Genomic DNA, 16,598 nt, shown 5'->3' with positions numbered 1-16,598 from the left:
TAAGAAGCACCTTTATGCTGTTTCCAAAGTCGCCCCTGTGCTTGTGAGGGGCTCTGAGAAAACATCCCCAGAGTTACTCTTGTCTGGCTTTGTATCACTCTGAAGTTTTCTGCTTTGATGTAGTGCCCACATAATGGTGTCAAAGTGCAGTGCCAAGACCACTGCCTTACACGCTGGCTCTCCTGGCTCCTTTGTACTCCCTTTTCTACTTGTATCCACCAGTTGTTTCTTGCCAGGCTCTTTGGGTGATCATGACTAGGGCACCTACGCCCTAAGATAAAACAAAACAACTACTACTGATGCTTATTGCAAATCCCACAAAGGTTGTTGGTCTGCTCCCTCTCTGGTCCTACCGAACTTTGCTCTCTAAAACAAAGGTGAGATAAATACACTCATCTGCTCATAAATCATGGTCATCTAGTGCTCATTACTGATCATAGGATTAAGTCAGAGGAGGCAGAGATTATGTATTTATATCCCCTATGCAAGTAAAACAATGATATTCATTATGAATTAATGAATAAAAAGCCTAAAGTTGGAAAATACTTATGAATAGTCATCTCTGCACATTACCTTTAGCATTACATTTGAATATGGGATCACACATGATAGGTGGACAGGCAAAGAACAGAAGGCAGTTGACTTGGACGAGGTTCCCCTGTGCCCATTTAACTACTGTTGCGGTAATTTGTTTTTCTACTTCACAGCTCCATCTCCTCCTGCTTGTTTGATATCATAAAAATCCAGCAACTGTGGCAGTTTGCACAATGCATATTATAGCCCTGTGTTCACATACCACAAATTCAGCATCCCGGATTCTTTCGTGACTCAGATTGGAGGATAAAATAGCTTGGGATGGCACAAGCCCTTGATTAAAGCTTTAGGGCCAAATCAACAACAGCTGAGGATCCAGCCCATATGGCCCGAGATCTTTAGCTGTGTAAAGGCTGCAGGAATGGGCCCAAATAGCTTTGGTAATTAGCAAATATCATATAAAATAGATGAAAAGTCTTTGGCAAAGAATGCATATTGAGTAACATCTGAAAATTATTCATAGCATATTAGTATACTTCTTTTAGAGATAAAAGTCAATGGCCTAAAAATAAGTTGGGAGGAGCAACTGTAGTCTATCCCATGACTGTCAGCAGGCAAATGCTTTCTTGGACCAATTGGTATTTTATAGTTACCTTTAGTCAATGCAACAAAGGGCAGAGGTGACCATCTCACACCTGGGACCAGATCCTGCAAGTTGTTCTGCCTCTGCAGGAGCATCCTCACACCTGGTGGGGACTCTTTAGCCAACTGTCTCCCTCCACACAGATAGCTACTGCTTTTTGGTAGGTACTGCAAGTCACCCTGTGCTCCTTGGTGCCTCGGTCACCCAAGAGAACCCATAGCAACACCCAGGGACATCCATGGGAGCAGGACTGAGCCTGCTCCTAAATCTACCAATTATCACACTGTGTACAGCAGTAAACAATAACACAGCAGTTAATCACCATGGTGTACCTGTTAAGAGTTCCTTTCACAGATTATGGTAAGCAGCATGCAGTGTGGAATACATCATTTTTCATGCAAACTCAGGAATGGCATGTTATAAAATCACTTCTGATAACAATCTAATGAAAATGTAAAACATGTCAGTGCAGTCTTCTGGTAGTCATGATCGTATTAAACTCTCAAGAGACAACGGTCAGATATTTCAGTAACAGTCAAGAGACAGTTTTCCCAGGATGAGCTTGTTAACCTAATATAAAGACATGATACTGAGTTGATGGCTTTGACTATTCCACTGTTTCTTTCATGGAGCCTATTTTTAATTTAATCATCTTCCATTAACTTATTTAAAGCCTTCATTCATCAGAACAAAATCTTTTTTCTTTCTAAAAAGCAGATGTTTTTGAAGTGCTGAGAGTATAATCCAGCGTGCTGAGAGTCACAAGCAGCACAAGTCTGTTGTCACTGCACTTGCAGAAGTTTTTCAAGAATACTAACAAATAAAGTCACTCTCCCACTCTGTTTTGAAGTTCTCTGTGACTGCTTTTAAACACTTTAAAATTAGCTCCATCACTAAGACACCATGATCTAGCAATCTCAGGACGTGTCAATGACAGTAACCATTTATAAACGTTCATTAGGATTTACCTGCTGGTGGCTTTATGAAAGGTGGTGGAATTAATGGGACAATAATCGGTACATTCCCATGATCCTTCGACCCTGCTGGTGAGTCTGATAGTCCATTTCCTGTGGCAAGCCCTGGGTAGCTTGGATTTATATTGTACGGTGAAATAACACTGTCCTCAGGTAATTTTGGTTTTGGCAAAGAATTTTCTGTAAAACACAAAGAACACATTGTACAGCATGACACCTAGATTTCTTAAATGCCCCTACATACTTTCCCCAATCTCCTCATTAAATTACTTACCCTAATACGAGAAGAGTGCACAATAACTGCTATATATGTCCTCTGTTTAAAAAATGGATACTTGCCAGTATTCTTCAGAAATGCTCTATATTTTAAAAATAAAATTCACACTTTTTCTTTTTTTTAAATAAAAGATAGGATTATTTCCTTATGCACACCCTTAGTATGCCTGGGTTAATCAATGACACCCTATTCTTGTCCCTTTACTTCTACTGTTTGCACGGTGATCGCACTCAGTGTACTATAACTTCACCAATACAAGAAGCATAAATTGAAAAATAAAAGAATTCCTAATTCTCTAGCAATAATATGAGGAGTAGTAATAGAAAGAATTTAAAGAAACAAAATACTTAAGTTACAGCAAAGTGCACATGAAATGATGACAGTTGTTATTCTACTTCTTTAAACCCAAGTTACCTCAGGATTCTTATTTGTAGGCATTTCTCTAATGCACCTCAGTTAGCTATGGGACAGGACTTAATTCTTATTATTCTCTCTCCTCCCATCTCTCAGAAAAAGAAACACAACTTTTTCCCTCCCATAGATTGCATACACCAAAGGTTTCTACCTGCCACAGGTATTTGACATCTTTATTTGGTACATAAAACATATGATTCAGATCATGTGTCTATAAAAGAAGTATATCACAAATTTCATCAGGCATAGACTGAAGCCAGAAACCATTCAATAAAAGATCTATTTATCAAAACATAAATAAATTAATCACATCACTACTCAAGTACAAGTTTATTCAAAGGTGACTTAATGACATCACATTTTCAATGAAAAATACACATTGATCACCAATGTCACTACAGAACTAACAAGCTGCAAACATTCAATTTTAACAAAGTTAGGTTATTTCACCTTTAGCTCTAATTTTTCCACCTTTTTCCTAACCACCTCTCCTTCAGAACTTGCCTCTCTGATACCAGTACTCACTGCAACACTTACTGAGTACAGAGCTGCTGTGGGCCATCAGAAAGAAAACCCAAATGCAGCTGGCCACAAATGTAGTGAAAAGTGGCAGACTAAGAACATAAAAGTTGCCACAGTTCCCTCTCTTTACCTAACCTTTAAGGAATCCTTGCTGGATAAGTCAAGATACAGTATTCCCTTTACTCTAATTACAAGTCCCTACCCATTCCCTGTGACTGAAGAGTCAGAAGGCAGCAACAGAAGGGCTTAACAAACAGACTGGATCCCATCCTTTACATTTTGAACCATGAAGATCCAGCATTGTTCCAAACAAATCCCACCCCTGGAGAACTTCTACAGCACTCGCAGAAGACACTATAGTATAAGCATGGGTGAGGACCCTTTTGTGAATGTTCACTCTCATTCCTACATGTGTTGTGAATATTCCAGCTCAAAATCTTCCAGAATTTTAAAAAGGCTTAGCCAAAAAGCTTCAGTTTTGAAAACAACAGGGTTCCTTAAAGCCACACTCCTAAGAAAGTGCTCCCACTTTTCCAGCTGAGCAGTTTATTAATACCACAGGTACAGGACTTTCAACTGACTCACAAAAGGTATTATTTGTGAAGGTATATTAGTAAGCCTACTGACAGTAATTTTAAGGGATTTTCCTCATATCCTATTGGCTTCCTCAGACCAGAAGGCACTCTGTGATATTTTTATGTAAACCAACCACAAAGCAAGCAGCAGAACACGCGCCCCAACTCATGCCAATCCCAACAGGTTGAGATATTAATCCTTTTTTGCATGAACACAGAAACATGAAGTCGCATTACCTTTAAGAACAGAAATGTGCTGGCGGCTTTCCCCATCTGCTGAGTAGTTCCTGAATTCAATATCTTCTCCATCTTTCAATTCAACCTTATCGTAACCATACCAGCCAAGGAGCTCATTCATAGTGTTTTCTGCAAAGTTCTGAAAGAGAAAAATTACCTACTTATTTATGTAATCAATAACCATTTGGAAAGAATGGAGGACTGCATAAATCGAACCGCATCTGTGCTACACGAGCAAGTGTCAGGTTTGGCCCACCTCCTCAAAGACTAATGTTCATTTCATAAGTCAAGCGCGCAAAGTGTAATGCATTTAAATCTCTGACTGCCACATGTAATTATGACAGAGACTCATATGTCTGTAATTTAAAAAAAAATGAAAAGGAGAGTTATTTATGACTTTCGCTCTGGTATTCAATGTCAGAAATATTTTAACATACATTCGTCATACAAACTTGTCTATGTTGCCATAAAATATTTAAGACTGCAGCAAGAGAATAACAGAAAAGAAGGGATTTTTTCAGCCAGCAGTTAATCAATCTTACTGTGCTACAATCTTTTCAGCTGGAGCAGGTCACTGACACAATTACAGTTCCTTGAGATGCCCATGAACCAAATCAAATAAAATCACAGTGAAGACATTTTTCCTCGGTTATAAGCCCTTACATAGTCAAACCACTTAAAAACTCTTCACCATGAAAGCGTTTTACCATAACGTTTCATACAAACATCTCTTATATTTGTTTAAGGAAACCTTTCTCAGTTTTGCCGTATTTATTTTCAACCAATTTCCAAGCAGCCGTGCGGTTACGTTTTATGTTTGCATGGAAATGCAAAATACGGAACATGACTGTCATAACTCTGAAATTCTATTAAAAACACATCCTCTAGGTCACGTGGCAAAAATATTTCTGCAGAAAATGCTCATTACTGGGCCAAGAGATTTAGCGGAGTAAGTGAAGAAATCTGCAGCCAGGCAACAGAGCTTTCAGAAACCAAATAGTGCTGTGGAGCTCTGCAGCTTACGGATTTAGGAAACTACCAAAGGAAACCAGCTAATGAATTATTGCAATGGCAAAGATCAGCTTAAAGTAGTATGACAGCTGTTAAATGAAATGAAAAAGCCACACACAAAGCCTTTCTATTTGGTCTCCGTGGCTTTTTACAATTATTTGTTAAAAATAAATTCCAAATTTAATTTCCCTTTAAGATCTTGACATCTAAAATAATGCTGCTGATATGCACCATCTCCCGGGACTCTGGCTACCAGCAAACGGATAAGGAGAATATGACACCAATTCAAAACAAATGGTACATGTCAAATTTGCACATTGCTAGATTTTGTTTAGTAGCTGCTCTAGCTTAATTTTGAGTGGGAGCAAGTGTAATGATAGAACACAGCAATTCTCCAGTCATTTAAATAAATAAATAAAATTAATCAGATGATAATTGCTTCCGAATTCAAAGCTACAGCAGACGCTCTGCCCCAGAACATCAGAGCCCTGCACTGCTCCTGGCTCATTCATCACACCAGATTGCATAGGTGTTCCTGTCACTCAAGGAGCGCTGTAAAACAGCTATAAGCAATAAACACAAGCAATTTGTACTCTTCCAGGAGTATCATTTGTGCAATTGTGCCACAAACACACATTTCAGGAAAAGAAAAACCAAAACAAAACCCCCCAGTAGACCTGTGGAGCATCAATTTCCTTTTGTTTTTTCCCCCCTTTCATTTTCACTTGACCTCCTGCTGGAAATCTCAATTCCATGGCTGTCCTGTGCTGCCCTGAATCACCAGAAAACATTGCATTGTTCCACCTCCACCTCTACTGTAAGCATTTTAAGTACGACAGCCCATTACGTCTGAACTATGTCACTACTAGAGTTTGCAATGAGTACAATACAGTGTAATGTGGCTATCACACACACCCATTTCTAATATATGTATTTACACCCTCATTTGATGCAGTGCTGGGTTTTAAATATCAGCAAAAACATGAGATTTTTCTAAATTTTTTTGTTGTTTTTTAGCTTTTTAGAAAACCTCTCTCAGCACAGAACCTGTCTCTTAACTCCTGAGAATCCAACAACAAAATGACCTGGAGATGGGGAGTGAAACTTCACCACTGCAGCTCACCCAGAATGACCTGGATGGGTCTATGGAGGCAAAAAGGCAAGCTCTGCCAGCCTCCCTTCCTTTGCTAAATTTCAGCTATGGAGACACAGCCCTAGAGACTAATCCACCAAGGCAGAGACGAACTGACAAAGTCTTCCTGACTTAAACCCCATGGAACCAAATTGAGTAGCTCTAAATTTGCCTCCTGTGGATGCTCTGTGTTTTATTTGCACTGCTGTTCAACTCAGGCAATGAGTAATTTCTAATTACTTGTCAAAGAACATGTAAACAAGGCTATATGTATGTTTTTCCTGCAATTCATACACGTGTATGTCTCTTCAGAATCTAGTCAAAGTGACCAGATTTGGTTTGTAACGGCACAAAGTTTAAGTACTTTTCAAGTCTCATATTTTCTACCCACGACAGGTGACACACAAAAATGAACACTCATCATCACAAAAATACAAATTATTTTGAAATTACCCATCATAGAAACTTGACTCTTAAAAAAAAATTATATATATATATATATATATCACTGGGGTATTTCCTACTAAATTCAACCACAGTACAACGAGGCTGCATATTGCCCTCACAAAAGTGAGCCCCTTTTTAACACTGTGATTTCTCAAGAAGGATGGACAAAGAAAAAAAAAATTAAGCTACTCTTTCAGAATTTATCTTACCTATTACAGTGATGATCACTCTTAAACCATTCTCTTTGTGGCTGACAGCCCCAGCTTCTTTACACAGTACTTTATGCATATCAAACCAAGAGGATGATCCCATCCTTACCAAACTGGTAGTCAAAGCTAAGAGATGTTTTCTTCAATACTAACTCTCTCACATAGATAGGCATCCGCAGAAGTACAGCATCTTCCTTCAGACTCCTGACTATAGCACCCATTTGCAGCAACATTTAATATCCTGTCAGTCAAGTTGATGGTCACACAGGTCATGTCATAGAATCATAGAACAGTTTGGATTGGAAGGGACCTCAAAGCTCATTTAGGTTCAACCCCCTGCCATGGGCAGGGACACCTTCCACTAGACCAGGTTGCTCAAAGCCCCATCCAACCTGGTTTTGAACACTGCCAGGGGATGGGGCATCCACAGCTTCTCTGGGCAACCTGTGCCAGTGCCTCACCACCCTCACAGGGAAGAACTTCTTCCCAGTATCTTATCTTTCAGTTTAAAGCCATTACCCCTTGTCCTATCACTACTTGCTCTTATAAAGTCCCTCCCCATATCCTCGCTGAAGCTGCTGCCCTAAAGATGACCACTATTCTTATTTCATTGTTTCCATTCATTCCATTGCAATGGTAGTCCCAATCTATGTGGGTTCAAGATGCAGTAACAAGATGGGATTTGTAAAGACCAGTGTGGTGGCAAGAGTCAAAATACAAATGATGAGATGAGACAAGACTAATTTTCTCTGTGTGAATGCAGGAAAAAAAAGGAGGGGGCAGAGGAGGGTAAGAAAGCCCAGTTCTTGACGAAGTTAAGGGAACACAACCTGTACACACACAGCAGAACCTCACTGGAAGATGTACAAAAGGGTTAGTGAAAGGAAGGGTGATCGACTGTAAAAACAGTGCTTCAGAAAAGCAAGAATGGGGGATCAACCTGAGGTTGAAGCATGAGAGTAAAAGAGGCACTGATGAAGCAGCCTAGACAGGAACTAACTGAACTGAGAGATGACAGACCTGCCAAAGCCCAGGGAGAAGGAGATGTGTGGATGACCAGGTGAAGGATGTGCAAGTAGCTGCAATTCCAAGCTTTTGAAGGAATAGGACAGCAGAGGCACTGAGCTCTTCCATGCCTACTTTCAAGCTCATTCCCAAAAAGAATGTGGAGGGTCTGCAGGTTGAAGGCTGCCACCCCAACCCCACAGCCCTGTCCATCATCAATAAAATCAAAGTCAGCAACCACGCTGCTAAGCTGGGACCCTTTGGCCCAATACAAATCCCACTGAACCCAATGGGAGCCTTGCAGGATCCATGGATTCCATGGCAAAATCACAGCACAGAAACTAGCTTTGCCCTGCCCAGGAGGCAATGCTCAGTCCCCTGCAGGGAAACAAAGAGAACAAGCCTCTGTCCTGTTCAGAGTGGGCCAACACCAGAACTGAGAAGACAAGCACCAAAATCCTGCCCCATATGCTTCTGTGCTCACACCACCATGCCACACTCAGCCTCTTGCGCATGCGCCGAGCAGCCTGACTCCCAAGGCTGTGGGGGAAACACCGACAACCTCTTCAGCTGCCAGTGCACCCAGGCAGTCAGTGAACATCCTCCCAGAGCCAAATCTCTCGTGCTCCTCTAGCTGACAGTGCACCATCGCAGCTGCCTAACTGCCAGGCATTCACTGCGGCTGCAGCACAACCAGTGCATCCCTGCCAAAGAAACTGGCCCAAAAACGCTCCAGTGGTCAGTGTCACACAACACCGCCAACGCCCTTCTTTCCTAATAGACAGCAATTCTTCTTTTGCCCCCTGCTAAGTCCCAAACCACTTATCACCACTGCAGGGCAATGCGTAATTTGCATGTTTTAACTGTGTGATTTCTCTATTCTTGTGATGTACAGAAATAGCCTTCCTCCTGGAAGAGCCAGGATAACTACCTAACTATTATGCTCATTGGTATTTTGACTTGAATTTGTTTCCTATTCATAGGAAAGATGAAGAAGAGGGTGTTGACTCGCCAGACTCTGGTTTCTCTCCTTTGTGAGACTAGCTTATATGCTAAAATATCACATTCATTCCCTCTTTAGGATTCATTTCATCGTAACAGGACACCTACAGCTTGATTTTTTTTTACATTGTAATGCATCATTTTCCCAAATCTTTGCTAATTAATACATTCTGAAGCTGAGCCATGCTTCTCTTTCCATCTTAGACCTCTTGCCTTCCCTTCTCTACGAACATTATTCACAGGGGGCAAGGCCTGGCTTCAGCAAACGAGGCCTGGCAAACACGGAGGCAGGAAACGCAGGGGAGAATGAGTCTGTCAGACTCATTTTCTTCTAGGTTTTACTGCTGAATGTTTATTTCAGATCTGGGAGGAAGCACAGTGGCTCCATTCCATTTCCTTGCCTGCAGAACCCACTCAGTGCAAAGCCCCACAAATTCACTTTTCACTTACACCAAGGAAATAAAAAGGTTTCTGTGGTCACAATATGAACTTGGATTTCTTTTTTACCGCCCTCACTTTCTTTGCTTATGTATGTCGTCACCATATTGAATTTTACGCTATAAGAAAGCAAAATGTCTTGATGCTTTGATTTCCTTTGTGCTCCAACATACACATTTGGTTCTGCAATTCAAACTTTGTTTGGGGAAGTGCTGTTTCTGTGGCGCACAGGCAGGTGAGGCTCCCAGTACAGACAGCACAACTCCCTTTGCACTTATCCCACAGAATTCCTTCCACGCAGGCAGCAAAACAAGCCCTCCACATCGATCTCCTGCAATAGTACAACTGATAAAGCCTCCCTGCTTCTACACTTTCCCAAGGATATTTTTTGCTTTTCAGGAGAGAAGGGAGGAGTTTCCTTGGACTCTTCAGAGCACTCCGAGGGATCTGGCTCGCTCCAGGCGCAGGGCTGCTACGCCTGCTTCACTGCTTCCCTCCTTCTGACAGTAGTACTTCTAAATGCCAAACGGGGAATATTAAAACACTAAACTGAAAGATCTTCTGATGAGTTTACTATTAAACTGTAACAGATGGGGCTGTCTTAAGCTCTAGGCATCAGGAACGAAGCCCAATTTTAGATACAAATTAGTTATTGAGAATATTTATAGATGGTAAACTCCTCAGGCACATGGAGCAGCCCTGTGAAATTACAGCGCAAATTAACTGCTCGCCTTTCAACTGACAGAGACACGTGGACACGTTGTCTGGTTTGTTCAGGATAACTTCCAGTGCAACCCAGTATTGGACGCAACTTCATTTCACAACACTGCGGAGCACCTAGCTGTTCCTCCGGAGCAGCACTGCTACCTAGCAGCAGGATAGCAAACGAAAATCAGCTGGAGAGGGGTAGATGGATGGGGAAGCCATCACCACGCTGTAATGAGTGCTTTCATCAATGAAACTGTAAAAAAATATTTTGGTCTTAAAACAGGACTGGGCTCCCTGATTACAGTAGCTTTGGATCTATTAAGCGTTATTCACCAGCGAGTGAGAAATGGCACCGAACTGAATTTCAGAGTAACTATCTGCTCTCTTCCAGAGCATGAGGTGAACAACACTACCTCGGGAAATAAAAATGGAAACTACCGTCTGAAGGAGGATGGGGGACAAAAGGAAAAAAATAACTAGAAGAAAACAGAGGCTGTGAAGGTCAGAGCGAAACAAAACAGTTCCTCCTCAAGATAGTTTTCATTGAAATGCAATATCAGAAAACCGCGCAGACATGTACTTCTTGCACACAACATTGTATCAAATTAAAATTTGTTATAACCACCATGTACATTAGGTTAGCGATAACAAAAATGTAATTTAATATCTGGCATAAGGAGAGAGCAAGCGACCTGAATATCCATCCAGTCATGTCAAAACCGAGCTGTGACACTGCTGTTGGAAGGGACCAAACCAAGCCAGTCAGGTGTTGTGAACCTTCTCGAGTAAATATCTGGCCGTATCAAAGAGTGAATCTTGAAGGAAGCCTCTGTGATGAGGTAATTTTATTGCTCATTCATAGTGCCCTGCATTTGCTGTACTTAAAATAGATACTTGTACCAATGGCTTTTTTATTATCCGAAGGAGGGGAGAGAGGAAAAAGAAAAAAAAAAAAAAATCACATATACACCAGTCCTTTTTTCTTTCTGCTAGCAAAGGGAGGCAATTCGATCCAACGTGGGCTGAAACCTGAGTAGGTCACTGTACACCATGATAAAATTCCCTAATCCCTGAGCCAAATTTCCCTGAGGGGGCCCTCCTACTTCTCCTTCACTTTCCAAACTGACTTTTCCATTCCCTCTCTCGTCTTTTCCTCCCCTTCATCTCTTTCATTTCCCCTACCTTAAAGCCTTGATATCTGATCTGCTGCTGATACTCGGGTTACAGTTTTTACAGCTTAGGCTGTCTATTGCTGTATACATTCCTTTCTTTCTGCTCTGCTGTGATTACTTACCAGAGCTTATTTTACACTGGTCCAGATGAAAGCAGTTCAGATTAAGGGAAACAGTCAGCCTGTTTGAACATTACAGATATGAACCTACACAAGGGCACATTGTGCTCCCTCTGTCCTTTTGCTGCAAACATTTTGCACAGTGTAACGAATTTGTTACCTTATTGTATTCTTTGGGTTTAGGAAGAACAACTAGACATCTTAATTCATCAGTAAAGAGAGTAAAGGATTGCCACAGGATTTTAACTTTCTTCACCCGTCAAAATTTAAACCACTTCTTTTCTTCTCCCTCTCTCTTTCCTCTTCTCAGATGGTAACAGCCAACTGTCCTACTAAAAATGCATAGCATATACAGCAGTTTACATTGAAAGGTGGCCTGTGTTTTGTGAAAGGTTCTGCCATCAGCTATCTTGCTCTCGACCAGAAATCACATCCGTTCAAAATGCCATTTCTACCTGCCTTTAATTTTTAAGTCAGCTGAAATCTTGAGGTTTCTAACCTTAAGCAGCCACCCGTGATTTAAAAAAGAGAAACTCTACACGAAGGTTAACGCCAGTGCTTAATACCAAAGCATTAGTTTGAAATTGTGTAATTTTTCTCCTTCACACAATGTTGTTTTTGTTTCTTCCTCACCCTTTCAGACAAACATCTGTTATACTGTAGAAGAACAACTATCTCCCAAACCGCTGAGTGTGCCTGCAGCCAAAGTAAACAAAACAAACCCAGAGGATCCAGCACAGTCAGCCTTTATATCCAGCCAGGATAACATTTCACATGTTTTGATTAAAATCAGCTAATTTGTAATTCTAGAACCTATGAAACTTAAAAGCTGCAATCCATATAGATCACGTTAGGTGATGCTCTAAGGGGCCACTGCCCTATACTACAGACCTCTGCAGTCCTCAAAACTATGTGGTATTACAATGAGCCATGACTCTCAATCTTCAGTGTCCGCACAGAGCCCTCTCTGAAAATAGAATGTGCCGTATATGTTGCAAAGAATAATACCGGTCCTCAGGACCCCAAACTAGTATGGTTTGTTTCCAAAGAGATATGCCGACACGTTATTATGTGCGTTCCCCTAATACTACGCTTGTCCACATTTCCAGTCGATATGCACACAGAACTGTGTACATGCTCATTACCCAGGCAGCAGGAGCAAGAATGCCTGCCTTGGGCAGGAAAGGGCACTTAACTGAAATCAGTGGTGTGCAGAGAGGGAAGAGGGGAGGGGACTGTGCATTCCCATTTATTTTTACACAGGGAGATCACTGCTCCGGAAAGCAAAGACATTTTCACTAGGCATCATGCATATTTATATACGCGCCTATATACTATACATACTATGCGAACGTGTGACATTTTCCAGGCAGTCCTCCACTTACAATCAGCCTCCTAATAAATGACATATTCAAATTAAATGCAGCAGCTTCATCTCATAACCAGACTACGCCTTATCTGCACACTGAACAACAACACCAAGTTCAGCTGAAGTCTCCAATACATCGTTCCCAACTTTGGGGAATTTGAGACATAAACAGACACGGAACAGACATGGAAAACAGGCGCAAAAAAATAGGACCGGTCAAGCCTGGAGCGGCGACCTAATGATAAAAGAAGTCCTGCAATAACGTTTTTGTGCAATCGCAGCCATCCTAACATCTGGAGCAGCAGCCTCAAGTGCTACTTTCAGAGCACAGCTGGACTGGCACCGGTTCCTACCAGGCAGGACAGCCTTTCGCAGAAGACACATCCAGCAAAAGCAACCCTGACCAGCCAGCTTCCAGCAGCACCTCTGCCGCTGGGATGGACTAGGAAGCCAAACACAGAAAGCAGAGGACGAGGCGAGAGGGAGGAAGAGAGGAAAGGGGTCCCCGCGCTCAAGAGCGAGAACGATGATGCGCGGCTCAGACCGCAGCATTGTACTTTGACAATTTAATTACACAGTTGCAGCTGGCTACTGGGAAAAGGAGAGAAATACAGTGTTTAAAACAGGTCCCTTTCTTTCCTAACTTTAAGGGCTTCCCAGCTACCTGAGGGGATGGCTGCAGAAACAAATGAAGAGGGAAGGAAAAAAGGCTCATCACTGGCACCCAAGGAGCTGAAAAAGCCCGAGGAGGGAGAGTTATGCTAAAAAAATAAATAAAGCTGGTGAATGAACAGGGTTTGCAGCCTGTGAATTCGTCTCTGTTTTCAGCCCAGGAGGCGGAGTTGAGACACACTCAGTGCATCCTACAAAAAAAAAAATGACAAGAGATCCTTTCTTATTTCGTTTCCACGCACGGAGGCGGGGGGTGGGGGGGAGACCCCCGCTCCCTTCCCCATCACAAGCACCCACCTTCATCTCCTCGTTGATCTCCCGCTTCACCGGGTGAGCCGGCTTCCTGCTCCTTTTATTTTCGGGAGGTCTCCCTTCTTTCTCCATTTCTGCCATTTTTTGCGCCTACTTGGTGGTGGAGATGAAATGGCTGCTGGTGCTCTGGGGGGGCCGGGAGGGGCGCGGGGAGGGGGGGGCGGCGGAGGCTCTCAGTGGTGGCAGGCGGCGCCGCGGAGGGCCCGGGGGGAGCGCAGCGGCAGTGGCGGTGGCGGCGGGCGGGCGGGGGGCGCGGGCGGGCAGGGGCGAGGGTGCCCCGGCGAGTCAGCCATCTTCTGCCTCGCCGCCCGCCTGCATGGGAGCGGCGCGGCTCGGCGGGGCGGCGGGGCGGGCGGGCGAGAGGCAGCGCGGAGCGAGCCGGCCCCGCGCCTGCTGTGGCGCTGCTGGCGGGCTGCCGCGGAGGGGGCGGCCGGGGAAAGGGGGAGGCCGGCCTCGGCCCGCCGGCGGGCGGGGCTTGCCGGCACCGAATCGGCCGCCGCTGCCCGCCATGGGAGCCGGGGGGGTGAGGAGGAGGAGGAGGAGAAAGGGAAGGGGGGGCGCAGCGCCGAGCACCGGGCGGAGCGGAGCGGAGGGGGCGGAGCGGCGGGATGGGGGAGGGGGCAGTGCGCGCCCCCCCGTGTGTCCCCAGCGCCTCCCCGCGGGGCCGCGCCGGGCCGAGCCGGTCATGTCATAGGGGGCTGTCCGCCGTGCTGAGGTTGGGTACCTCCTGTCTGTCCCTTTATCCCCGCCTGGGAGGTGAGGATGAATGGCTTGGTGGGACGCGGTTCAGAGGCGAGGTGCTGGATTACAGCATACGCTGTGGGGGATGCATTGATTATTCCTGGGTTGTGCTTTCGCGCTCCTTGGCAGTCAGTCCCTAATTACGGTGGTACAACACGGTACGGGTGTCCATTGTTCCATTAGTCAAAATGGGAATTGAATGGGGTTTCTCGTTATGACTGTGGTACACCTTAAAATTGGACGTTAAAAAAAAAAAAAGAAAGAAAGAAAGAAAAAAGACCTGCTAGTCGAAAAATAAACGGTGTTTGGTGTGGGTATGAGTAGGCTTCCCCTAAAAATCGCTGTTTAGCCTGTGAAAGATAAGTTAGGTTTGTGTGCAACAACGTCTAATTTACACCCTCTGTTTCTGAAGCTTAGATCACTGACATTTTTTAGTATGAAAAGTTGAGGGCAACTCCGTTGCTCGTTTCGTGACTGAAATGAGCTTTGCTTGCTGGCTTCAGATAGCAGAGCGATTCGAGACACAGAGCACATTTTCCCCCGTGGCACTGAGAAGAGGAAGACCCTGGGACCTCGCATAGTCCTGGCTATTAGAGCAGCAAGCATAAAAAGATGAGGTGGCAACCAGACCTCAGTCTGTAAAATCCCAGAGCACATCCTCAGTGGTAAGGTCGTGGCCGTTGTGAAGTGACAGTGCTGCCACTCCCCTCGCTGCCCAGAAGAAGAAGGCAGATGTTGGAACAAAACAGATCTGATGGTTCATTTTTGGAAGAGCAGCGGAACCTTGCAGAGACCCTCAAGAAGGCTCCGCTGGCAGCAAGGAGCCACAGGAATCAGCCGCAGCGGGGTTCATGCTGTGGGCTCCATCCATTCTGCACCTCCCAGGAGCACAAGCTCTGGCCTCAGAGTCACCACCAGCGAGCACAAGAAATCAGTATTTTTTTTGAGGGGGAAGTGATTTGTTTGTTTGTCTTTCTTGCCTGTAGTATTTTACAATGCAGTGAGTTCTGAAACTTGGGGAAACTAACCTGGGACTCTGCAAGTAACCTTCAAAGGGTGCCCCTCCACCACCACCAGCAACCTCATCTCTATGTTTTGTTCACTGTATTCTATTACAAACAGATCGGTACGGTTGAGCTCTCATCAAGTACAGGACATGTTCCCACAATCCTAATGTATTATCTCACACAGTAGGGATAAGACAGGCAGCACAAGGGAAGTTGCTTATAAACACAGTCTTACATAGACTCAGAGTTCTTTGAAGCCTTCAGCTGGAAACAAAGCAAGCCAGTCTCAAGCAACTATTCTGCTTTGAATCACCACCACCTTGCTGATACATGCAGTCATTCTAATGAAAAAGGCAAAGTTAATTCTTGTACTAGGGATATATCACTAGTTTCCCTGTAGAGCTGATAGCAGACATTTATTGAAAACCTTGGTACTTCTGCTAAACAGAGTATTGCCTCAAATGGTTCTTGTCCAATGAAATGTCTGAAAAGTACTTTCAACACTTCCTACATATATTGTAATAAAGCATTGTTTTGCTGCATAAATGTAACAAACTGAGTTGATACTCTGACAAAAAAGATTAATCCCCAAATCCCAACAAAACCAGAATTTCCTTTAATGTTGGAAGGGATTTGGAGAGCCTATTTGCAAGCCCAAACGATGCAAATTGTCTTCAGCAAGTTACGGTAAGTAGACTGAAACAAATGCCTTCAGGATCAAATCTGTCATTCCACTATTCCTGACTAACAGTTGAAGGTTTGGTTGCGAATGGAAGCACTTCCCACCTCACTATCAATTCTGAATGCTGGTCGTCACTTCTTCATCACCAAAAATAGTGGATTTCAGTTAGGCTTTTTTTTTCCCGGTATTTTTCCAAAGACTTTTGAATGGAGATGTGAACTTATGCCTCCTGACAGGAGACTCACTTTTAATAGCTACTTCTGGTGATCTCCTTGAAAACAGCCTCCAGCTTGCCTCAGTATGTCATCAACCACCAGATGAAAGCCATGGTCTGAGAGCTTATCCTGCTTTCCCAGTATCTAATAGAGTCTAGGGGTAGATACAAAAGTTCTACCT

At 43.7% G+C, this 16,598-nt stretch overlaps 1 protein-coding gene across 3 annotated transcripts in view; it reads right to left on the bottom strand.

Moving 5' to 3' along the window:
• SOBP (sine oculis binding protein homolog) overlaps positions 1-13,939 on the bottom strand; it is a 119,945-nt gene extending 106,006 nt beyond the window's left edge. For 2 of the 3 annotated variants that reach the window (XM_061366759.1, XM_061366760.1), the window contains exons 1-3: positions 13,758-13,939; positions 4,177-4,315; positions 2,146-2,331 (exon numbers count right to left, since the gene is read on the bottom strand). In XM_061366759.1, coding sequence (XP_061222743.1) covers positions 2,146-2,331; positions 4,177-4,315; positions 13,758-13,853 — 421 coding nt within the window. In that variant the 5' untranslated portion in view covers positions 13,854-13,939. Of the gene's footprint in view, positions 1-2,145; positions 2,332-4,176; positions 4,316-6,975; positions 7,298-13,757 lie in introns of those variants that run through there. The other variant, XM_061366761.1, reaches the window with a different exon arrangement.
• Positions 13,940-16,598: the final 2,659 nt, after the last annotated feature.

This window comes from Neopsephotus bourkii, unplaced genomic scaffold, assembly GCF_033783945.1.
Source record: "Neopsephotus bourkii isolate Nb327-2 ecotype Australia unplaced genomic scaffold, CSIRO-AGI_Nbou_v1 NB_1358, whole genome shotgun sequence".
Taxonomy (NCBI): Eukaryota; Metazoa; Chordata; class Aves; order Psittaciformes; family Psittacidae; genus Neopsephotus; species Neopsephotus bourkii.
This window is presented reverse-complemented; position numbering and strand designations above follow the sequence as displayed.